The 26250-nt window shown below is 34.1% G+C and overlaps 1 protein-coding gene across 2 annotated transcripts in view; it reads left to right on the top strand.

The window, feature by feature from the left end:
• TAF2 (TATA-box binding protein associated factor 2) overlaps positions 1–26250 on the top strand; it is a 62125-nt gene that overhangs the window by 1101 nt on the left and 34774 nt on the right. For both annotated transcript variants that reach the window (XM_085312998.1, XM_085313073.1), the window contains exons 2-15: positions 1270–1324; positions 2135–2295; positions 8903–9021; positions 10416–10557; positions 10953–11184; positions 12415–12599; positions 13175–13288; positions 14771–14870; positions 16498–16583; positions 21269–21404; positions 22642–22796; positions 24679–24793; positions 24894–25003; positions 25800–25865. In XM_085312998.1, coding sequence (XP_085169124.1) covers positions 1270–1324; positions 2135–2295; positions 8903–9021; positions 10416–10557; positions 10953–11184; positions 12415–12599; positions 13175–13288; positions 14771–14870; positions 16498–16583; positions 21269–21404; positions 22642–22796; positions 24679–24793; positions 24894–25003; positions 25800–25865 — 1776 coding nt within the window. The remainder of the gene's footprint in view (positions 1–1269; positions 1325–2134; positions 2296–8902; positions 9022–10415; positions 10558–10952; positions 11185–12414; positions 12600–13174; positions 13289–14770; positions 14871–16497; positions 16584–21268; positions 21405–22641; positions 22797–24678; positions 24794–24893; positions 25004–25799; positions 25866–26250) is intronic.

Here is a 26250-nt window from a genome sequence, read left to right as displayed (position 1 = left end):
TACAGATCATGCATCCTGTTTCATTTTTAATGTTGGATAGAAGTGTCAAGCCCTGGTCATTTGCCATAAGGAATTTTTTTACATGTAAAAGTGAGTTCAGACCATGAACATCTCTGTCAAGCAGCTTTGCTGAGTAAATCACTATTTTTACAGACTCATGTTGATTTTAACAAAGCTGTAATGCAGTTGGTTGTTGATTTCAGTAGCTATCTCAATTTTTATGTTTATAGCTCCATGATTCTCCATGAAATCTGTAGCACAGATGTATTTTTAAACAGAATTACTGCTGTTAGTATATGCATTTTAATATTTAGATAATCCATCATTGGAAACTAAATGTTGTAATTTTATTGTAGAAATTTTGTTGAACTTACTGAAATGAAGCAAACTCATTTTTTAATGCACAGGTGTATTAGTGTGTACATATATGTTTGATGTGGTGTAAAAGTTACCATGAGGTTGGAACTTGAGTTACGATTGACAATACTCTGAAGCATGATGAAGATGCCAAGTACTAAAGAAGGATATAACTTTAAAATAGTGGAATTATTATTTTATCTTCTATTTGTATAGAGTTGTAATTACCAAATGTTAAGTACACGATTCAAAAAATTAAGCGTACATCTGATCAATTTAAAATACTTACTTAGATTAGTAGATATATCACCATTATTTAAAACAATAAATTTGTATGACATACTAATTGTAAAAGCACATGCTATACTATATCCTTTTTCTGTATAGTACTTACATAAACTATGCGCGAGAGTCAACTTGCTAGGTAAATGTTCCACATATCTCTGATTGCAAATATTACAGCTGCATGCTATTTCTAATACTGCACATTCTTAAAGTGTTAGACCTTGATTTTATACTATTAGTAATAGTATATATTTTACATATTCTTACGTGAAGTTCCAAAGACATGTTGTTATCCTCTTGTATTATTAGTAGTATTCACACTGGTGTGATACTTTGAATTTATTGGAACTTTTCTGACCTTGTGTAACTTCTATTCATTACTTGGGTTGGACCACTTATGTAAGAGACTTTTGGACCATCAGGAATTCTCCCTATTATAAGTATATGGTACATGCAGTATGTCTTCTGCAATATTACCTTCTACATACTCTCTATGCTACTATATGTATACACTATTTATATATACATACTGTATAACCTCTCATTTTTTTTTCTTTTGAGTTAAAATGTCATTTAAAATGTTAGTATTTGTCCAAAACCTCACTTATTTATTTTTTTTTCCAGCACGACTCACCAGGTAGTTTGTATCAACAACATAAATTTTCAGAGAAAGTCTGTTGTAGTAAGTACTTTTTGAATAAAATATGAAAGTAGAAATAAAAAGTCTGGATTTTCTTTATGTTTTTGGAGGTAACAATTACACACAAGTAGATTATGTTCTTAAGCTTCTTTACGTTATTTGCTTTCTAGTCAGCTGCCTCTCATAAGTCTGTCGTTCCTTGGAAAGTGTCAAGTAAAACATCTTGTAATAGTGAACACTTTAACCTCTGTAGGAAAACCTTTCTCAGAAGAAGGTCATTGCATTTTAAGTATTACAATTTGCAGTTCAGAATTAACTCAGAACAAACTGTCAGTTAACATTGGGGATAGGGTAACAGAGTTTTGTAGCCAACATGCAGGTTCACTTGGGCTTTGAAGAGACTACACTGCTTTCAGGCTAGAAGGCTTTGGAGCTCATTGCAAATTTAAATATCTGCCTGAACGTATTCTGCTTAGACTTTAAAAATCATTGTCTCAAGCTCAAACGCCAGAACCTAAAACATAGTGATAGAAAAGGATGCTCATAACTTGAAATTGTAGTCAATAGAGGCACATAATTTCCAGAATATGTTTTTTTTTTTTTTTTTTTTTTTAACTTGGTCATCTTGAAGTTGTTTTTTAATTTCACAGCCGGGGGAATTCACCTTCTATATTCATTTTAGGCATCTAAAAGGAAAACACTTTTTAAGTGCAATATTGACATTTGCATTGATTTTCCCTATGATTTTTCCTTTTAAGATGCACTAATAAAAATCGATACTTTATATTGTATTTCTTTACTTTGTGAGTTGCTAAAGATTTTAATAACAGGTGTTGATTTGTGTTTTTGTAGGGTTATGTGGAATTGACAATATTTCCCACAGTTGCAAACCTGAATAGAATCAAATTGAACAGTAAACAGTGCCGGATTTACAGAGTAAGAGTCAACGATTTGGAAGCAGCTTTCATCTATAATGATCCAACATTGGAGGTTTGTCACCATGAGTCAAAGCAGTAAGTGACATGTTTAAAACTTTGCAGATGTAGTGTCTTCTTTTGCTTTAGCCATGACTTACTTTATTTTACTGGCATGTTCTACCTGGTGATTTCCTTATGGTAACGTCGTTGTCAGTCAGAAATACTTTAGGAATAGTAATTTATTTCAGGGAAAGCATTTTGACTATAAAATTTAGTATTTTTCTTTTATTCCTTTAAATTTTTTTTTACTAAAATTTCCTTGTATTGTTTTGCAAGAGTATTAGAAGTTTTTTAAAAAGTACTTTATATAGGGGAATAAAAGTAGTGAATACCAGTTGTGATATTGGTGCTATGAGGCAGTTGTCCTCCTCATGTTTTTTCCCATGGTGAGAGAGTATCTTTGGCTAAAACATTTTATCTGTGATAGACTTAATGAGTGAGTTAAGATTTATGCACACACAGTTTTATACTCTTACAACCATGCAAAGGAATTATTGTGGCAACAGCATTTGTTTATATTCTTGTACAGATCATTTTAGAGTGGTATTACTACATTCATACGGAAGTTGCACAAAAAAGGATTACTCTTTGGTTTTGAATGTTTTTTTGGATTTTTTTTTTAATTCCAATTTGACCAAATTAGTGTAAATTTGTGTAGATTAAGACTACTACGTTCTGATAGGTTTGTCCTACAAAGTGATTTTTATGATTTATGATGCCAGGATAGGTAGTTTTTGATCCTTCTGATTCTTTAAATCTAGGAATATTCAAGTACCATCAAAGTTCTTGGGAAAATTTACCCCCATTTCGTAACAAGACTGTGTAAGCGTTTTTTCTGATTTTTTTTAAAAAAATATGTTCAAATAATCTTGCATGTAATTTGCTTATTGCTTCAAAACAAATAATAGAAATAAGGCAAATCATGTGACTATGACAGCTTAACCATTGGTTTACTGAAATAAAATGCTTATTACTGTGCTTTATGTATTTGTTCTGTCCCCTTGGGAAGTGATTACTCTGAGAGATTTGTTAGCTGGAAGGATAGAGAGTGCTCAGTTATCTGCTTTAGTGGTGAAATTGCCTTAATTAACTTAAGTTTTCAAGCTTTGCTCTTCAGATAAGATTGCCTCTGTGATGAATTGTGTTTGCCAACAAGCAAAACCTAGCATTTTGGTAAAAATAGAAAATACAGTCCTCTTAGGCTTCTACTCAGCTATAGTTTGGGATTCTTGGCCTTGAGTTTGTTTGCAGCTATTGAAGTTTTTTAGTCTGCTCTTTTTTTTAGTACTTGTGAGAAAAAAGAAAAGCAAGCTAGTAAGTCTTTCTGATGAAGATCAGTAAGATAATATGGTGAAACTATATAATTTTTTTTGTGGAGCACCATCTTTTTTTTTTTTTTTTTTTTGTCATCCTGTTCAAGATCAGTGAATGAAATTTGAGGACAATGAATGCAAAGTGAAGTACTGTTTCATACAGGGTGAGAGCAACCTATGGAATTTACTGCTGCAGGTTTTCACATTGCTGTTAGAACTTAATTTAAAAGTCCTTTTATTTCATAACTCCAGTGTTATTCATAGCTATGAAAGGCAGAGGTCACCAAATATTCTTTGCAGAAAGCTAGCATGCATCTTTTTATCTCACAAGTCAAAGACTTGCATGTACTCCAAAGTATCACAGGAGCTGCTTGTTTTTTCCATTAAAATATGTGGTCATAATTGTGTACTGATTTTGATAGTAATTTTGATGGTAATTTTGATTAAATACATATATATGCTTTTTTGATAGAATTACAAACAGAAATTCTAGATATCTAAAACCTCTAAAGTTAGTACTTCCAAAGGAAGTTCATCAGTGGATTGCCTCTGCCCTTTTTACAAAGATTTTTATGAAAGTACCCTCTTACTTGTGATGATGCTTTTGATTTTGTTAGTGTTGATTTCTAAAAGAATGCATAAAGTATGTAGAAAAAGTTAGTAATGTTTAATGGACTCTATTACTTTTACTGTTGAAGATAGATAGTTTGTTTTACGTTTCTCTTGCTCCCTTAGTAACATAATTGCAATAAGAATAGAAGAACCTACATCGAAAGCTGCTGTAATTATTTCTTTTGGAAGACTTGCTGCAGCATCTGTGGTTTGTGAGATTGTTCCCTGCTATAACTGTAGAATCATCTAGGAAGTAAGGAGTCTGGAATATAAATTATGTTAGTTGCTCTTTAAGGCTTGTAAATATAGGATAAAGCTGTATTTTCAGTAGCTGTGCTTTATAAATAGCCTTTCCAGGATATGATCAATGTTAAACTGAGCATTTTGTTACAAAACTTTAAAAGTTGAAGTATGCTTCCTAAATGAATGGGAGTGAGGGGAACAGTCGTTGATTGTGGCTTTTGTCAAGTGGGTCAGGAATATAATTCTGAAAATAGAAAAGTCATCACCAAAAGAATGAGGAAGGAGTGAAGGAGTTAAACCTACCTTCTTTATATTGTGAAAATTCTGCTGTGCAAGCAAACATAAGAAAGTTAAAGGAAAATCAAGACTAAAAAACCCTTTATCTAGGAAACTTAAGCAAAGCCAGCAGAAATCGTTTCTGTCTCCCCATGATGAAGGTCTTGCTACTTCTTGGGTGAGGGCTTTGTCAAATCAGTTCTGTGTTCTGAATGTCACATTCAGGGAGTTTTCAGGTCAAGTGATACTTGCGCATTTTAGCATCTCATATGTGGTCTCCATCCTTTCATGTTTTTCATGTTACAGAAGGTAGAACAAACTTTTCAATATTAACTATACTGCACTTTCTGTACTTTCATGTACGATTTAYAGAGTTTTACCGTGTGTACACAAGGTGGCAGAGAATTCCACTTAGCATATACTTTTAAGAAAGGGTTTGAAGTCTGGTAAAGACAGCTTCCAGTCTGGACACAGTGTTGGAGCATGTCTGTTTGAGGCTTGTCTTAGACTTGTTGTTGTAGAAGAGCATTACAGCCACCTTCCTTCTCTTTTCCCCTTTCAATTCCTTGAAAAATGTTACTTCCTTGTATCTATCAATAGAAGGAGAGTTGGACTTACTTTTATGGATTACATAGTTTATATTCAGATTAATGATGTAACTGCATATATTCCAGCTCCTTTTCAAGTTAAAATGGGTAAAGAAGGCCTCTCTATTCTCTTAATCCTATTAGGATTTTTCCTTAAGTTTGTAAATTGTTAAGGAGCCACAGCAAAAGTTTGGAGTTCTAACACAATGGTATTGAAGGAGATGTAGCTTCAAGGTTGATTTCTGTACTGATCTGTGATGAGTGAATTCAAGATTATTCTGCTGTTGTCTGGATATTTACTTTGTATTGTGTGTTTTGAATCCTGTTTTTATGTCTTTATGATAATTATGCTGCTCAGTTGACAAGCTTATTATTAATTCTCTGTAAAGAAAGATACATTTTTGTAAAGCTAGCTAACATGCACAGATGCTTTCCTGTGTGTCTCTTCAGTGTAACTTGACAGCATAAACCTGTTCATTTACTAATTCAGATGTGTTTTTAGTTGTTTTTAATTTGAAGTCTGTAATTTTAAAATATTAATGTTTTGATATACTCCAAAATATCTGACTGCTGCTGTAGTTACAAGTAGCAATGTGGAAGAAACTGATGTGGTAGGGTGTATCGTTCAATGTTCTTTCTTTTGAGGTGTCATTGATCCATCCTTTAATCTATGCATACCAGAGAAATGATATAGGAAAGCTACTTCTAGACTGAGCTGTGTATTATTTTACTGCAGTAAATAACCTTTGTTTCCACTGTTAAGGTATTCATGAAATTGCAAATTCGTGATACACTTCTTTTTAAAGGAACAAAACAAAGATGTAGAAAACTACCTGCAGAAAAAGAGCTGGCAAAACCCTTACCTTTTGGCAAGAAAGAAAGAGAGTTTTTTTTCAGGGTATCAAAGACTCACAGTTTTGTTTTATTTATATATTGAATTAGACTGAAAAAACAAGCATGAATTATAATCCATTACATTTACTCTTCTGCATAGCTTCCTACCTACATGTGGATCAAGGAACTATTTTGCCAAGTTGATGTTAAATACTGTAAGAAAAAAAGCTGTATAGATTATACRTGGGCTACATAACAGCTAAGTAGCAGTGCTGCAGTTAGTATTGAGAAATGCTATAGCAAACATGAGATGTTTGTAAGCAAAGGGTGACTTAACAGAAAAGGTCTCTACTGAATGAAATGTATTTGCAGTCAGTCAACAGCAGTCACCTGGGCTATAGTGATCAGTGTTTTGGGGTGAATTCTGATAATAAAATATGAATTGATCTGGGGGAAAAAAAAGAATGCATGTTCTTGTTAACCTACACTTATTATTTTAAAGAATTGACTTTATTTCTTGAGTTGTAACTTGGCTCATGCTATGTTTTTGTTAAAATAGCCATATCCGGTTTACTGGAATAGTTCAACCTGCAAAAAGATTACTATCTGGTATTAAGCCTCTAATGTGACCTTTTTATACTGAATCACCCATTTGAATTGGACTACTTCAAAATAAATGAAATATCAGAATAGACTGTTTCCTTTAAAATGTTAAGACCAGCAGAGTCTACCTTTCTTGCTGTAAAATCATGACCTTTTCCTGTCTGTGAACTGTTGATGTTTAAAGTGTAACTTCAAGCTTACCATAATCCACAGACTTGAGCAAATTCTTATTGATGTTTTGGAAAGGGATCCCCTGCCAGTAATGGTGAACTCCTGGATCATTAAAATGAAAAACTTTGGACTTTAGGGCCCAAAAAATCTTAGTGTTTTCTGCTGATGGTTTCTTTGATTACTGAGATATTTTTCAGTCATGCAGTCATTGAAGACTGTTTTTCAAGTGGTATTTATTTGCCTCCCTAATATACCATTTCAAGACAGCTTACAACAACAGCGGTTGAGGTGGTTGGTTCCCACTGACACTCTCTGACTTCTCTGACCCCTCAGTAAGTAAGAGCTAAACTACAAGAAAGCCGGGTTTGTCCAAAACCAAACAAAAAAAGGCTTTCTTCTTCCATTTACAGCTTTCAGCTGGAGGTTCAGATGAACGGTAGCCTCCTGAATGAGGGAATATGTGGCTGACATTAGGGGATGGTACAACAGCTCCAGTTTAGGTTGTTTTGAATTGTCTTGGAATTGTATACTTAGTTACTGCAGTGTACTGTTCACAAGCTCATTCTCTGCAGCACAACATGCTTTTAAAACTTTTTGGTATCATACCTTATCTTTAGGTGCACTTCAGCTATGAAAAAGGATAAAGTGATCACATATTAAAACCTGGCATTTTGGAGTTTCTGTACTCATATGCTACAGTTTACTATTAATGTTCCGTTTTCAGAAGCTTCCAAGCAAAGTAGACGAGTTCACTGCTCCTGACATTCCCAGTCTTGGTAGTGGTGCCAGGGAATGTGCATGCTGCTATTGCCAAAGATCAAGAACTGCATGAAAATAGTCTCAATATATTTCAGTGTTTTAGTTAAGTCTCAGGTGGGGAAGGCTAGGAATATAAGCCTCAAGTCTGACATACCTAGACTTTTAGGATGAGGCTGGCATGGTTGATTACCTTTCATCCTTTCAAGTAAGGTACTGTAATTTGAGTTGAACACTGTTTTCTCTGTGGGTGGTGAATAGTGAATGGTTAGAAGAAAGAAAGTAAAATTCTGAAATGAGATCATGTCTGCTTTGGGTTGGACTTTAGACTCCATGGCCCTGTGAGGAAGAAAGGAGCCCACAGCCAAGAGGTAGCATACTCCATGGTGGTGCAGTATGCTGCAGATGACTTTACGCTTTGTTGCAGCTGTGCCTCGATAGTGGTTGGATTCAGCAGGGACAGTTAAATGCTCTGGGTAGTTCTGGAAAAAGCAATGATGAGTAATTCAAAACACTTTCTCTTCAGGGGCAGAATTGTGCAAGCTTTTGAAGAACTACATGTGTTAGAGGATTAGAACTGAGAGAAGTGTTCTGTCCATATTTTACAAGGTTTAAAAATAATTTTGAAAGTGTGTAAAAGCTATAAAGATGCAAAGGCAAGAATATTTTCAAACTTGACTGGTCAATCTTCCAGTATCCGAATGCAATTGGAAGAGCTATTTAGATTGAAAGTTAAGAAGTTACCATGCCACTCATAACTCCTGTAACTGCTGACACATTTGTGTTCCTGTTCCCTTCAGGAAAGAAAGTTAAGAATATATCATAACTGAAGTAATGTTTTTACTTTATATTAAACTGTATAGTTAATAACAGCTAATATTTGGTAACTTGAACAGCTCAAAGCTGATTACAAGAATCTGTGTATGCATCCTAAATAAAAGGAATGCCTARAAATTATAATAACGCTTTTTTAGTTTGTTTCTAGGTACTAAAAATACTTACATATTTGGGTTTTTTTTTGTGGATTAAAGACAAAACTCTAGCATCTAGAATTTTGTATGACACATAAAAGAGGATAAAATAAAACTATTCCTATCCACCATCAAAGAGGGAGAAAACCCTCAACACTTGTTTGAACGTTCATCATGACCGTTCATCATGAAACTCGGTATAGAAAACATATAACTTTAAMAGTTGCTTTTTGTAGTTCAGCATATACTTTAAGAATTAAATGGGTATTTCTGACAGGAGGAATCTCAACTATTTTTCCAATGCCTATGCTGCTGCAGTCAGTGCTGTGGACCCAGATGCTGGAAATGGAGAGCTCTGCATTAAGGTTCCCTCGGAGTTGTGGAAACATGTTGATGGTAAAGTAAAGAGACCATACTGAAAGTTTAATTTAAGGTGCCACACAGTTATGCGAACTCCCAGATAAGAAGATAGTAATTTTAAATAAATACAAATAGCCCTACATTATTTTATAAATATAATTGAAATGGTAGTTACTGTTTTCTTTTTCCTCACCCATATCTTTCCAGCTAAAGTCTGAAAAATAGCTTTTCACTTCTTGGTAATATGGAGAAGTGGCTGCAGAAAAGATCTCTCAGCTCTCTTTGAAAACAAGCTGTTTGATAGTCAGGATCCCAAAAGTATACATGAGGCTGCGGGTATAATGGGATATAATGGTTGCTAAATTATAACTGCTTGAAGCTACTTGCAGTATGCATGAGCCAATAAAGGAAAGAATTGACAAAGATATGTCTATTTACATGCTATTTAAAGAGGTATATGATCTGAAAGAGAGTCACTTTAAAATTATTTTGACAGTGAAAAGTAGACTACTTTATAAACTGGAATACAAAGTCCTGGAACAAATAAACTGTTCTAATAAGTCATTTTCCATAGTKGATTATTTTCTTATCTAATATTGTTAGTTTCTTATACTAGTTGTTTTACAAGATTTTATCATCTTCTCCTTTTGATCTGTGAGATCTATGGTAACGGAGAAAAAAAACTTGTGCACTGTTGTCAGATGCGTCTTATTGGGAAAGACAATTTTCTCGTTATTTTGTTTTAATTTTTAAGTTCCTGTTGGGTAACTTCCATCAGTAGAAGGAGTAATATTCAAACAGGTACAWTTTTTCTTTTCAAAGTTTGAATGCCAAAATATAGTGAGACTTTTTGGCTAAATTTCACAATACGTTTTAATTTCTTTTCTTGACAGTCTATTCATAGGTGAGATTTCTGTGAAACTAAACCAAAGCAAAGACATTTCAGTTGCAGGAAAAGCTTTAGCCCTAATAACAGATTTTAAGAAACTGCAAATGACAATAAAATGTCTTTTAAGAATGTTTGTTACATGCATATTTTTATATGATAAAAACTGTAACTGGAGTTACATTTCATCTTCCAACTGCCCAATAGTAACAAATCTTTGTGTAGTTGTTGTACCCTAACAATCATCTTCCTTTGTACAAAATTACTTCAGCATGCTACAAAAAAGATTTTTATAAGTTCATATCCTTTAATTTAAGCTTAAGAGGTCTCTGTTCTGTGAGTTCAGCTGTGCTTTGTAAGTGAACATTGAGGTCTATGAGAATAAACAGAATGTATAGTCTTAGTAGACTATACTATATATATATGTGTGTGTATATGTATACACACACAYATATATATAGTAGAGTCCAAAATTGAATGATTATTCTGAAATATTTTTTGCATAAGTTGTATATTTACCCTAATTTTTGTCTTACTGCTGCAGAGTTAAAAGTCCTTAAGGTGCATATAAATTTTTCTCTGGACCAGCCAAAAGGAGGGCTTCATTTTGTGGTACCCTGTATGGAGGGCAGCATGGCAGAAAGAGGGGCTCATGTCTTTTCGTGTGGTTATCAGAATTCTACACGGTAAGAAAAATGTCTTTGTAAGTTAATCAGTATAAACTGTTCCTACTTAATTTCCAAGTGTAGGAAATCAAAGTATTTCCGCTGAATTCTCATATAGTTTCTTGTACGGCTGAGAATTTCTAAACCTGATGTATGCTTTAAAGGAACTCACCAGTAGCATGAAGTAACATCTAATGAAGTAATTAGGATTTGTAATCTTTTTGACTTAGCAGGAGATAGCAGCAAAGAAACTTTTGAGTACTGGAAGGCTATATGAGATTGATGTGTAGCAGGCATCAGAATGTCAACATATGCAGTATTTTTAAGAGTACATTTTGTAACTTGAGAAAAATACCATCTGTGAAAAAGAAAAATATAATTATTAACCATTTTCTCTCCAATCTTAACTTCCCTAGATTTTGGTTTCCTTGTGTTGATTCATATTCTGAGTTGTGTACCTGGAAACTTGAGTATACTGTAGATGCTGCGATGGTGGCCGTTTCAAATGGAGATTTGGTGGAAACTGTATATACACACGATATGAGAAAGAAGACTTTTCATTACATGCTGACTATTCCAACTGCAGCTTCTAATATCTCCCTGGCCATAGGACCTTTTGAAATCCTTGTTGATCCATATATGCATGAGGTAATAATCTTCATAGAGGTCTCCTTTTTTGTAAAGAATTTGTAACTATTTTATGTTGCTACCTATACTGAGGTTCAATATATATTGATCAAAAATAGAGATGTCTAGATATAGCCTGTCTTAGCACAGTTATGATAAAACTTGTCCAGTAATGCCTGTATTTAAAGTTCTTTGTGTGCAGAATAAAGCCTTTGAATGAGCAATAATAAATCCTTTAAATGAGCAATAGTTCCATTTATGCCTGAATTTGTGGGAATAATTTGTTTGTTGTTGATGATAAGTTTCTCAAAATAGCTTTAAAGCCATCCTGTTAGCTGTGGTAGCTAAAAATCATTGCCTCAGAGTTCAGTAGTATTCCAAACTAAGTTGGACATAGCATTTTAATTCTTAACAGATTGTTGTCTTAGCCCATTTTAGTGAAGTCTACCAACTTGTATTTTTATCTGTATTTTCAAGATGGGTAAGGATGGACTAGGTAGGCAGATTAAAATACTTGTTCATCATGAACGTTGGCCTGTATACTCCCCTTTGGAAAGCATAATAGGAAGATGCTGAGAAATGCTGATGCCATGCTTTATCTGATCCAGGGACAAACAGCAGATTTTAGTTCTCAGTGAAGATGTTCTGTTACCTCTTGCTGGTGGGATACTCACTAGTGAAAGGCAATAGCCATTAAAAAAATCTGTTGATAAGATCTAAAAAACTTAAACTGATACATTGCTACAGAGTTTAAAAGGCTTGAAAATGAAAAGGCGATTATTTAAACGGGTGGTGCCTGTGTCGCTGCTGAAGTAAGCAGTGTTATGCATGGGACGTTCTGACCTGCTGTTGTCTGCATCATTCCTTTGGAAGGAAAACAGTAGTATCAAAGGTGGCTCATAGTTTAAACTGTATCAAATCCTCTTCTGAACAGTAGCACTGATGGAGTGATTTTCACTTATCTAATGTTCTAATGTCATGTGCTTTTAAACAGTAGATGTCAGTAGGCAGGTGTCATCATTGTGCATTGTCTGCTAAAAAATTATTTTTCTGTTGCTGCTCTCACAATTAAGACTGGCATCCTGGTGCGCTTTTCTTCCATAGTAATCATTATCACAGCTTTAAAATGTTGTTTTCTGTTAAATTTCTGTGGTAGCACTGTTTTTTTAAATGTTTTTATGTGATAAACTTGATATTTATGGGTTTAAATATTTTCATCAATCTTGTACTGAGTTTTTGCTTTGTTTGTAGGTGACTCACTTTTGCTTACCCCAACTTCTCCCATTGCTCAAACATACCACGTCATACCTTCATGAGGTATTTGAATTTTATGAAGAGATTCTTACCTGTCGCTATCCGTACTCCTGTTTCAAGACTGTTTTCATAGATGAAGCATATGTTGAAGTAGCTGCTTATGCATCCATGAGTATTTTTAGGTTAGTATTTGAGAAAATTATACCTTCTAAAAATTTGGGCTTATAAACACTAGATCCAAGACTTTTAAGATACACCTGAAACTTGTATTACTTTTAGCCTGAATTTTAGGCTTCCGAATTTGAAAAAAAAGTGGCTTTTGTTGACAATATGGTCTTTTTAAAATTAGATATATATATTTTATCTATTACAAAGATGTTGGATTTATATCTTTAATAAAAATGACCAGAGTTTTTTTTCTGAATTAGAGATGCCATGCATTAAATATTTAAGATCAAATTAAGTGCAAAAGTTTGATTATGTTTTGTTTTTTCTTCAGCTGGGGGAGAGGTACTATGAATCCCAAACAGTTTCACCAGTTAAAAAAAACTACTTTCGCTCTATACAAAGAATCGTATATTTGTGATAATGGCAGGAGATCTGCCTGTATTAAGATTATTAAGAAAGACATTAATATTTCTTTGGAAACTAGTGGAAGATTTTTTTTTTATTTCTTCTGCTTTTTAAAACAAATTCTCTATTTCAGTTTTTCGTAGATTGTACTCATGTTATATTGTTTCCTTTTTATGGGGTCTAGCACAAATCTCTTACACAGCGCGATGATTATAGATGAAACTCCACTGACAAGGAGGTGTTTAGCACAGGCGTTGGCCCAACAGTTTTTTGGATGTTTTATATCAAGAATGTCTTGGTAAGTATGTTATTRTTGTACTACCTAGAAAATGTTAAAAGTTTAGGAAATGGAAATTTTAATTTGCAAGTGGCATTTTACCTGGGGTATAAGGGAAACAATAACTGTAGAAGAAATTATATAGAAAAAACAGCACAGTGAATGAAAATTGAGGAGAATGCTTTTCTGCTTGAAAGAGGAATAAGAGATACAAAGGTTTCAAAGACACTGGTGGTTGAACAGGCCTTGTCTCTGAAATTATTGCTTCTAAATGTTGTAGTAAGCTGTGGSATCTAGAAATGAGAGAGGGAGGAGACTTTTTCCTACCATCAGTAAATTTCTATCAGATAGTTGGATAAAGAAGTGCAACCTGCACAGGTAATAGTTATTGAGTGGCAGGACTAATAAATGAAGGAGAAGTTCAGGAGAAGGGGAGTGGAGAAATTAGTACTAAATGGCTAAACTGGTTTGGGTAGTAAGCTCCCTATAACTCCTTCCCTCAGGCTATCTCCTGCATCATTCTTGCAGTTCTGATCAGTGTTTATTTTAAAGCCTTTACATACAGTTTGTTTCAGCTACAAGGGGCCTATTACTGGTTTCATGGTACAGTGTATGTCCCAGAGRATCCTTGGCTTAAAAAACAAACCAGTGTGTTTTTAAACTGAGATTTGTATTAGTATAATTTGTCTCTGCTTGAAACTGTGCTCTGATAGATATAACTAGTGCATTTCCATGGTGAGGAGTCTTCTTCTCCCTCATAATGATTCCCTTTGGTGGTGGTGTGTTATTCATATCATCATACTTTGTATGCCATTCTAACACTCGGAGTGCTAACTAGTGTAGTTTTCCTACATATTTTTCTCTTGGAGCACAGCTCTCAAAACGCGTATAAATACCACTCTCCACCAAACTGTGAGCTAGACAGGGAAAGAAGAAAAGAGGGCAGGGAAGAACCRCAAAAATACACATACATATGAAGCAAATGGGTGCTTTGCAAGGACTGACTTTCGTGTGTGGTATAGATGTATTTTAGTCCTGTTTTTTATGAGAAATATAGAACTAGGATGATCTCTTTGAAAGCTGTCTGCTTCTTTCTGTAAACTACTTTGAAGGTTATTTTGTACTGCACCTTTTTTGTCTATTCAAATCCTTGTCACATTGAAATGGGTATCAAGTAATTGAGACTGTATAGATTAGCCATTGTTTTAACTTTCATGTTCATTTCCACTCTTTTATTGTTACAATTTTAGCTGAAGTAGTTTGGTTTTATATTTTAATCTGGACTTTTGTGGTAGAAATTCAGCTTTCATTGGCTCTTCAGTTTCATCAGTCCCTTCTAGGAGCCAAGTTACATAAATTGGTTCACAGCTCATCAGACTTCTATTGACTTAGAGAAGTTATATAACCTGCTGAAACTTGTGGCTATTTTGAGCTTGTTGAAAATACCATCCCTTGTGAAATACCTGCTGAAGTGCTGTAATTCATACTTCTTTCATATTGTAGGTCAGATGAATGGGTGCTAAAGGGAATCTCTGGTTATATTTATGGCCTTTGGATGAAGAAAACCTTTGGTGTTAATGAGTATCGCCACTGGATTAAACAGGTAATATAATAAAGTAGCGTTTTTCTATATGTTTCAGACATTTGCATCAAAGAAGACAATATGAAAACAGAAAATAGTATAGTTCTGCATTGCAATCTAAGAGATAYTCAGTAGAAACAAAACTTAGCTAAAATAGATATACTACTTGCTACAAGGAGAAAATACTGAACATATTAACCAAAATAAGTTTCTGTGACAGCATTATGAATAACAGTTTTCACTGTCTCCCTGTGCAATTATTTCTCCTCTTTTTGTTTGCATTTTTACACAAAAATGTGCTAGTGAGTCAAGAGAGACATTCTTTGGTGCCCAAATCCTTCTCTGCCTGCTTRCTTCAAGTTTTCTTTTACCTTCTTTAGAAATAAAAAGTGTTGTGAATGGATTTGGAGATGGGATTGGGAACTGAATAGAGTTATTTGGCCTGAAGATTTTGATGTTCTTGGTGAAAGTTAATAAATTTCTACATTTCTATTAAAATAATACTTTTTCATTTCCATTAAAAATCATCTATTTTTGAAAAGAATGTTCTGTCTTTACCATAGTTTTCCAATTTTAATGCTAGGAAGCAGATACTGACTAGTGTTAACAGCAGRGAGTCTTTGTCCTTTACTAGTGGTCCTCATTTATAGAAAGAGATGCATCCTCTTCCTATCCCTCTGGTTACATTTTCTTATTCCCCTCTTGCCAAAACTAGAATCCTAGCTCCACTGCTTCACTATTATCCCTCATCCACACAGGGACCCAATACCCTTATCCTCCTAATGTACACTCAACTCATCAGTCCTATGCTGTCTATGCTAAAGGTGTGGGTACTGTAGAGAACAGTAGAACAGGATGGAGGTCTGTCTGGGAACCCAGTCCTGTGTACAACAGCAAGTAGCTTCAGAGTATTAGTTGCTCATGTCGTTTCTGAAGAGTTACTTAAGTGCTYTCACAAAGAATTGAGAGGTGCTGCTGTCATAGCCTCCATTTCTGCAGTGAACATCCTTACTACTTCGAATGTGAGTACATCAAAGCATGTAATCTAATACGTGAATATGTATCAAAATATGTCAACATTTGAAAACTTCTTGTCTAATGTTGGGTTGCAGATAGGCAGCAATTCATTCTGCCTTTGCTCAACCTGATTTGATTTGATCCAACCACATTGACTGCTGGATGATGATGAGTACACGCAAGCATCCCGCCTTAAGTATGCGTGTTAACATGGGCGCAGCATCACACAAGTTCAAACACAAGTTCCAGTTCAGAGCAGGCTTTTGACTGGCTTAGACATGGGTCAAGGTGAACATCCATCTGCTGCAGTCYGCTGTGTGCATACGTCCAGTGTTGTTTTCCACTGCAAAGATTGTGAATACCTTTATTCTATTGCTCAGAGACAACTTATTCTGTGAATGGTGATATTTAGGTATATTGGAGTTCGATTTTAACTGCTATTTTTTACCATCTTGTTATTGTTTGCTATACTGAGGAACATCTCTGATTTTTTAAAATACTTTGKGTGTTTGTAAACACATTTAATTAGGAGGTATGGCTTGAACAATGAGGGCAAGAGCTTTCCTGTGTTTTTTAAATAATCCCACTACTTTTCAAAATTATGCTTGCTTACTTATGTTTTACTTTTTAGGAGTTAGATCAAATAGTGGCATATGAACTGAAGACTGGTGGAGTTTTACTGCATCCAATATTCGGAGGAGGAAAAGAGAAAGACAAGTATGTTTATTTAAGCCGCAAGTCATTACTGGGTATGTTTTTATGGGGCCATTAATATATGCCTTGGGTGTGTTGTGYGGCACAAGGCCAAATGCTGAAGAACTTCAGCTGCCCAAGGCATATATTACCAGTCTCATGAAGTACATCTTGAGTATACTGTATCACTGTTGTTTTAGTTTTCTCTCACTTTAAACCTTGAAGGGAATTAAGTATGATAAATGTTTTTAGTACTGTTATGAAACTACTTATTAGTAAGAGGATGGGAGAGAAGGTGGAGCTAGAATTTTGACTTGAGCTATTTCTAGAGTGGTTAGTAATCTTTAGGCTTTTTCAGGTATCATCAGTTTTCTTTTTTTTTGCTGTTTTTGTTACCACTGTCAGTTAGCACCTTGCAATCTTAAACTGGAATTATGTCATATGAATAAGTGGGGAAAAATAGTRCTAGACCAGTAATCTGTGAAGCACCCACTGATAAAGGTGGACTGGCCAAGTCTAGTTTCTTCAGTAAATGTAGCTTCGGTAACATTAGCTTAAGAAATTTCCCCTTACCCCTTTCATGATACTCCTGTACTTGCCCACTCTGCAGTGCTAACCACTGGAGGTGGAAGAGTATTTTTTTTCTAAGACAGATTTGTAAAACGATCCAGGTTTCAGTGATAACATTTGCAGGGTTTATTTTTTCCCCTTGGATGAATTAATCTAGGTTATCAGACAGCCTCACAGGCAATTAGCCTGTGGCATCTAGGGTCTGGACAGAACTGTGAGGTTGGGAATATGCAGGTAAAGTGGGAAAATACGTGAACTTCTGAAGTTCTTATTGCTGCAGAAGTCCTTGTGTAATGAAAACACAACCTCAGTTATCTGCGTCTTGCTTTTGAGGGTGTACAAATCCAGGGTTTTGTCCATTTAAAATCAAATGCCCAGGTCTTAGAATTGAATCGAGTATGCAAATAGCCAATTTAAAATTTGAATAGCTTTCTCTTTTTGAGAGATGAAAAAAGAAGGAAGAATCTTCTAAAATCAAAGCTAAGATGTATTGGCCAGTTTCCCAGCCAGGTGAATCCTTACCAACTACAGAGTTTTCTGGATGTTGATAATCCTAGATTCAGCATGTGTTTTTACATGCCAGGCCATTGCTCAATTTTACCTGTCTGCTTGTGATAGCTTTAATTTGCTGTCCTGTTCTTGTRAGTAGTGAAGCAATACCTACATGGTTTTGTTGCATATACTTATAAAAACAAGTCACAGCTAATAGCAGTAATTTTAGGTATCCAGTTTTTGATGATGTCTTTGTTTAAATAAAATTTAGGGGCTGAATTAGTTCTTGGCAGGTTTTTTAATTGGCAGCAGTACAATTTGGCAGCATATTCTCTTGTACAGAAAAGCTAAATTCAGATTAATAGGATTAGAGGTAACTAGAGAAAAAAGACATATTTTTGAAAAAGGAATTCACTAGAAAAAAAGTCACTTCTTACGTGTTAATTTTAATGTTAAGCATTTAATAGTTTTATTGTAGTTATTGTGGATTTGGACACAATGGACAGAATCCTATTCTCATGCTGCTACATGTTGTATTGCCAGTATGTGATGCATCAGTATAAGATGTTCTGGTTTTCTACATCTATTTCACTACAGCACTCTTCATTATRTTTTGGACGTGCTAGTCGTAATATCACTTAGAAATAAATTGCATCTTACTATTTTTTGTAGGTTGCAAAATTGTCTTGTATGTAAATTTTTTATGCATTTCTGACTTTGGGAAATGATGCATATTTAGGGGGGATATTTTTATAATGACAACAGTTAGACTATTTCTCTTCAACATATTTTTTTTGTGTTTCTTTATTTTAGTGGTTATGATATGGTTTCCTGCCTGGACATATTTGCATTACAGCACTCCCAATTCATAATAGCATGAAGAAAGTTGGATTAACTATTAATCTCTTTTTTAAACTAAATTAGAATCAGGAAATATATATATGTATGTTTTTAAAAAGGCTTCTTTTGGAAACATGAATTCACTTTTGCCCACAACATAGATTTCACAAATTCTTCCTGTTTGTGTGTAGTGAAATACAAACACTTCTATCCAAAACACTTCTTTAAAAAAAGAAAAATCCCAGAGTCTGGGATAGTGAAGACAGTAAGAGAAAGGAAACTGCAAGTTGACTGTTATATGGCTGAGAGTTTTAAAATGAAGCTTTGTTCTTTCATTTTTGTTTTATGTTCTCCCCTCTCTGATTTTGGTTGTCTTTGTTCTTTGACTGTGGTGGTACCACCCAACTGTAAAAATGAAATATATCTGTGTACATTCTTTAAGGTTTGAAAGTAAAAGAAACATATTGACACATTTACCTTAATTGTCTGGAATGCATTCAAGAGCATGAACATTATAGACTTTCTTGGAAGAGGTAGTTTTTTTTTTCCAGTTTCACAAAGCCTCTAGGAGCTCATTGCTAATTTTGAATCTGATTTGATGAAAGTTCAATACAAATTTTAAAAGTCTAATGGCTGAAAAAAAGTATTATCAGAAGAATTTGTTATTACTGAATGAACTACCAAATACACCTCTCAATGCAAACAAACTAGTCTCAGTATTGATTTGTGGTTAAATAGTATGACTAGTACCAAAATCAATCAACACTTAGTAAAATTAAAAAGTCCAAGAATGTGAGTCCTGGCTTGGTTGTAATTTCCCAGAAAAGAATTTTACCAAAGTCAATCAAGTGTATAACTTGAAGCTGGATAAACAGTTTTATACTGAAACCAAATTATTATATAATGTCTGAGCCACAACCTCAGTTTCCTTCTCACATTTACATTCTTTCATGGTTACTAATTCTTCCATACCCTGGAACACAGAATTATTATCCAAAATAACCGGACAATTTGATAAGAAGTTTAACAACTGCCTACCTATGCAAAACAGCAAGTGTTGCTACTACCTTCTGTTTCATATACTCAATACACCTAAAAAGTGTAGCTCTTGCTTAAATGTAGAGATAGTTTTCTTCTTGTATTCTTAATATGTTTAAATAGACATGCATGAGTGAAATCAAGGAAATTTCTCACTAAATATTAAGATGGAAAAAATATTTATTAATGAGCTGCATATGCAGCTACTTTGGTCCATGCCATCTCCTGAAAATCTTAAGAGTTGTAGACAAGGAGCCAGGTCCTGGTCCTCTGCTGGCAGAATGCTTCTTGCTGGCTTACATCTTTTCAAGTGCCTGGAAAGACTGGTCACAAGTTAAAATGGTCTGCTCAGTAGGTCTTTGAAGGTTCTGGAAGATCTGTCTTTTCTTGAGATAGCTTGCACTGAAAGATCAGACTTACTGCTCTTGTCTTTGCTACAGCTCACGAGTTATTTTCTGTTGTGCAGTGTCTTCTTCTAAAGACTTTGGTCAAGCAAGATGCCTGGTCAGCCCATCTTCAAGTCGTTTAAGTTATCTATAAGCGAGAGTCATCTGGGAAAAAAATTCAAGCACAGAAATTTTAAGTATCTGGCGTAGTCAYAATAGCTAACTTGTGATTCTCCACCAACCAGCATAAAACAAATCTGTATTTCTGCTTCTTAAGAAGTAGACAATGTGGGTCCAATTTCTTAAGGTTTTGTTACCTGTTCATGGAGTACTCAACTGCCTTATAGAAATAGCTGAGAGAAAAAAGGTAGCACAACAAAATACAGTTGTCGCAGTCTTTATTTGTTAGTGAAATAAACTCAGACTTGCAAATGTAATTATCTCAAACAGAATTCTCAAAGAATTGAGAAGTGGGCAAAAGGTCTGTCTTCTCTCAAGTTGAGTATGCAGTTACTTGCCTACAGTTAGAGTACTTGTGTTCTGAAATATAAAACTTGATGGAGAAAATTAATTTTAAAGCTTATCAGAATTAGACCTTTTAGCATTTTTGTTTGTTTGTTTTGCAGCCACTAAGACTGTCCAGAAACCAGTTCTGCTTTTGAAATATTTCAAGGTTTCACCATTTATTTGTCTTCTGATATTGGATGAAATTAAACCATTTTAAATATTTTGCTTATAGATACAAAAGGTATGCCTGCACAGACATCCTATAGAGTTGTGAAGGACAACAGATATAGTTCAAGTTATGGAAACAGTTTGGCTGCTGTAACATGATGCTCTGCGCAGTCTTCTTTGGCGTGATATCTGATTTAGAAGACATCAATCTGCCAAAATACTGAAAGCATAAAGTTGCTAACTAAAGCAAAACCCGAGCAATTCCTTTGGCTCATCACATGAAAGTCTGCCATGACCCTTAGAACACTTACTTTTCTTTAATTGCAACAATTATTTATTTAAATATAAAATATTCAGTACGTCCAGTTACTTTTAAACAGATGTACAGCAGGGAGAGTGTCGATTCATGCGTAACTTCTGGACTTGAGTGATAGGTTCTTTGCCCTGTTTTTTTACTGCAGCCACTGTATTTTTGAGACGTTATTGTACATACATGTATTATCTGTCACTGTTATCTCTGCAGTTCTTGCTGCATGCAGTGTATGTGTACACCCAGGTAACTTTTGTTATGTGCAATCATTATAAACCTGTTGCAGCTTTTAAGTGGAAAAAGCAATATGAATTGTGGTGCACATTCGTCTTGGTTGCTAAAAGTTATTTTAGTTCTCATTCTATAAAATTCAAAACAGAGTTTTTTTTATTTTCTAGCCCTGCATCGCATTTACATTTTTCTATCAAACACCCCCATACACTGTCATGGGAATATTACACTATGTTCCAGTGTAAAGCGCATCTTGTTATGAGACTGATTGAGAACAGGATCAGCATGGAGTTCATGTTACAGGTAGGTATATATAAATGTTTGTGTGGAATATACATAACTTTTTGTCTTAAATTGCAATTTCTATTTCTAAAATTAAATTTAAGAAAAATAAGACACCATAGGGCTGTTTTCAGTTTCAGCAGGATAGAATGGACATAAAATGTAGGTCATTTGTGTTAAAATATTTGTGTTAGCTATTATATTCTCATACATAAATAGCAATATATCTTATATATTACATATTCTCTTTAATGTTAAGGAATTTCATTGCCTTTATTTACCATGACTGTGTTTTAACACTGATAGTCTGTTCCAGCATAGACTTATTTAATGACCCATAACTAGTGTTCCTGTGGGCTAGCATAATAAAATTTATAAATAATGAAAGTAATTAGAATCCAGCTTCTGTTTGCTCTGTAAAATAGCAGGAGCAGAAATCATGGTATTAGAAAAAAGCAATTGAACAGAAGATTGTTGTTTTATTCTGAATTGTTAAACTGAAACTGATATGATTTGCACCTAAAACGCAGAAAATTCAGTTACCTGTTTTGTTACAGGTAACTTTTGAAAACTCATACTTTTCTCGTGGACTGTGAGTAAGAGCATTGTAAGGTTGTACGTGAGGTACTGGAATTAGGTAATAAAAAAGATAGATATGCAGCTCCTAAAAAGCTGGTTATTTGAAAAAGCATGCTCAGGTAAAGAGAATGGATTAAAATCACACTGCTTCACACCCATATTATCATTTGGCATTGAAAAGCTGCCGGTGCTTGCAGTGACTGACTTCATAGATTTCGTGGCAGTGAATTGTGCCTTAGATGTGCTTAGAGCTAGAAAATGGATACCAAAATGTATTTCTATATTCAAGTCTGTGTTCATCTCTGTTTATTAAAAAGCTGCGTGTTAAATTGTGCCTTTAGCAGTTATGAGCAGTGATGAGAAAACATTTTTGCTTATTTTCATTACCCTGGTAAACATTAGTCATGCTAAGAAGCTGGAGGGGGTTGCTTTTGTTTCAGTTTCAGTGTTTGTTTTTTTTTTTTGCTCAGTATCATAGATGGTTTGCATTGGAGATGCATTCTTATATGCAAATCACAATTCTCTTTATTTGAAAAGATACTTTTTTTACTGAAGCCAAGTATTAAAGATTGAGTTTATTTGCCTTTTTGTTGCAGTTCAGCTGCAGTTAAACAGAAGAGCTTATTTTGTATATTAAGTTCTTGGGGAAAGTAATGAAAGTAACTTTTTATCGTTTTAGGTTTTCAACAAGTTGTTGAGTCTGGCCAGCACTGCTTCGTCTCAGAAGTTCCAGTCGCACATGTGGAGTCAGATGTTGGTTTCCACATCTGGGTTTTTGAAATCTATCTCAAATGTCTCTGGCAAAGACATCCAACCTTTAATAAAGCAGTGGGTGTATCCTTTTTATTCTTGGTCTGGATTGTTAATGTGGAGAACAAATTTGTTTTCTTTTAATTGGCACTATTAAAGGAATGTGAAGAAAGATATGAAATACCTTTGCTTTAAACACTTAAGTACATTGTTCTTTGACTCAGAAATAGATATAAGCCACAGATTCACACTCCTTTCATAATCGTTTAGGGTGTACTAGCTTTCTGGGTGTTCTTTACTAGAAAGGTTTGCTGTGTTTTTAAGTTTTACTTTGAAAGAAGCACAAGAACTCTGGTGGAATTTRAGGCCAAATTATACTAAAGGGATCCAGAGGACACTGCCTGTAGAAAYATGCTGAAGTCTAACATGGAAAATGCTATAGTCTGGTGCATTTTCAGATGAGATTTCCAGTAAATCACCATGAAATAAGTAATTTAAGATCACTGATTGACAGTTTAAAATACACTRACATCTAATATATTGCTTGGTAGCATATACTAGTATTAAAATTTCAGGTAAAATAAACCTGTGTGTAGGTTCTTCAAATTTCAGTGATATTAATCACARAATAGGAATTTCCTTTTTTTAGATTGGTAGAAGGCTAAGTTTGAACTTGCTTCATTTTATAGGGCTTTACTTACCAACTAAATGTAGTTGTARTATGTAATTTTAATTAACATGACTGCAGGTGAAATCATGCATGACTGCAGCAAAACCATATCTTATTGTTCTAACAGAAAACAGAAGTAGATATTTGTATTCAGGGATTATTTATTTGAAAGTACTTTTACCAAAAGTAACTTTCATAGTTCGTAGTATCTAAGCTAAAAACCACTCTAAAATTAATATTTGTAGATAATGTGAGATGTTATTGTTATATCTGGATCGGAGTATTCATAAAGTATAAATACCCATTAGATCTTTCATATATTGCATTGCCTATTCTAATTTTCATACTTAGCAGGGCCAAGCATTTGGAAAGTATTGGGGTTTTATCTGTACATAAGCACTCTCTTGAAATATCTTCTGTCAAAGTCAAGGACTTCTATAAAGGCAGCCACTGTGAACAAAACCAGTCTATCTGAGATATCTTGCCAAAAGTCCGTATTTTGGGAGAAAAGTCATATAAGATGTCTGTCTGAGTCTATGACTCTCGCRTTAAATGTCAGGACATAAAAAAACCCAGACTTTGCTTCCTGGCTTTTGTCGTATGGTATCAGACCTGGGAGCATGTGCTGGACTAAAAAAGCCCCTCATTCTAATGTTTTAGTTTTACTATATATGTTTTACTATAAATAAAATGCAGTAATGGCTGTCACACAAATAATGATAAATCAATTCACAGGAATGGTTGACTTGAAGTAGTTGTGATAAAATGCTGAGTGAGATCATTAACCTGTTTCCAGTCTTACTGGGACTAGGAACACACGCAATGACCTAATCTGAAAAATCTGAAAATAAAATAATTGAGTTAAATGTAGTCTGAGTAGAAAACATAGGTTAATGACTTACATAAGTTAATGAATTCCCCTGAATTTCATTTAGCTGAATTGTATAGCAAAAGAAATCATATTGGAATTGCTCAACACATTTTTCATTAATGACTTTTTTCTTCATAGATAATTTTCACTGTACTTTACAATATTGAATAGCATATTCTGTTTTTTATGTATGTTATATGAATGTACATTAAAAACTATGTAAAGAAAATGTTCTCTCAGGACAATGCTTTAACTTTGATGGAACTGGAAGGAGCTTAGTGTTTTTGTTTTCTGATTTTCTTGACACAAGAAATTCTAGGAATAAACAAGCGTAAAGCAAATGTAAAAAGTGAGTGAAGACTCTAAAAGTTATGTTTGTTTATAACTACTGTATTTTGCCCTAGATTTCCTATACTACTTTTTAGGGATCAGAGTGGAGTGGTAAAATTTTATGGTAGCTTTGCATTTAATAGAAAACGGAACGTATTGGAATTGGAAATAAAGCAAGATTACACATCTCCTGGAACTCAGAAATATGTGGTAGGGTCAATTTTCCATATTTTACTTAAATTTATTTGTATGAGGTTACATTAATAAACATGATTTTTAATGCTAATAAAATAATCTCTTGAACATTAAGGGTCCTCTTAAAGTGACAGTGCAAGAACTTGATGGATCATTCAACCATACATTGCAGATTGAAGAAAATAGTCTTAAACATGATATACCTTGCCATTCTAAAAGTAGAAGGTAAGAATTAATATATGAACTGCATAGTTATATGAGTGTGGATATATGAAAAGGTATACTGCATTGATGATAGGTGTATGCATTTTAACGTTTGTAATTGTATTTTTGTAATTCTGCTGAGTAAGATTTACCTGTGATGTATGGGGAGAAAAGAAAAGAGTTTGCTACTCTCCTTGCCTTTCATGGGTAGTGGGAAACATTACATTTTATATGTAGTTCTGAATTATAAGTAAAGGTTTTAAATTAAAATATATAAAGAACTTCTTTATATAGGAGTAGGAATTGAGTGAGAAAGCTCTCTTCATCAGATTATTCGAAGTGCCTGTGAAGGGATATCTCAGTTAGAGGGAAGAAAGATGTGGGCAGCAAGGACTATTTCAAGTGAGGGTATTTGAATAAAACATGCTGTGTTCATTTTCTTTTAGAGTGCCAGGGCTGTTCGCTAAGCCTAATGATCAAGAAAAATAGCATGTTTCCCAAATAGGTTCTCTCAATTTCTAATACATTTTTATAACTACTTTGACTCCTCCTTTTCAATGCTATATGCATACATGTAATTTTAAACATGTTGGGACATTTTAAACCACTGGAAGATATTGATGATTATTTTTTAAACAAAGTGGTACACTGTCAGCTCTTAATTTTTTGTTGTGAATATAATTTCCTGGAAAGAGCATTATTGTTACGTTTGGTAAAATACACAAAGAAGACTTTTGCAAAATTGAACTCCATTTAAACATACTTGTGTTAGTATAGTAATTTTATAAATATCTTACTTTTTGATTTTTTTTAATAGAAATAAGAAGAAAAAGATTCCATTGATGAATGGAGAAGAGGTGGACATGGATCTTTCTGCCATGGAGTGAGTTTATTTGTTTGGAGTTTTACAATGTGAGACTGATCCACATTCTGATAGTCTCCAGCATGATAGTTTGAAGGATTTGATAGTAGAGTTTTACTGGCAGATTTCAAGACTATACTGCATTTCTTTGCCTTAATTGAGRCTTTTCTTCTATAGCTGAGAAAATACTGGTGTAGTGCAAAATGTATGGGTTAACTAGTAAATAGTTTGGGGAAAAAAATGAGTCAGTCATGATAATGTGAAAGAATATGATAATATGAAAGGATATGTGCCCTGATTCATTCATACACATTTCTGATTATATTTTTGAGGTGACTTTACAGATAAAATGTAAACAAGTCCTAACAAAGATGTGCTGATTGTGATTTTTGCCTTGCCATAGAAT

The sequence above is a fragment of the Rhea americana genome, unplaced genomic scaffold (assembly GCF_003343005.1).
Source record: "Rhea americana isolate MKP2758 unplaced genomic scaffold, rheAme1 scaffold_0, whole genome shotgun sequence".
Classification (NCBI taxonomy): domain Eukaryota; kingdom Metazoa; phylum Chordata; class Aves; order Rheiformes; family Rheidae; genus Rhea; species Rhea americana.
This window is presented reverse-complemented; position numbering and strand designations above follow the sequence as displayed.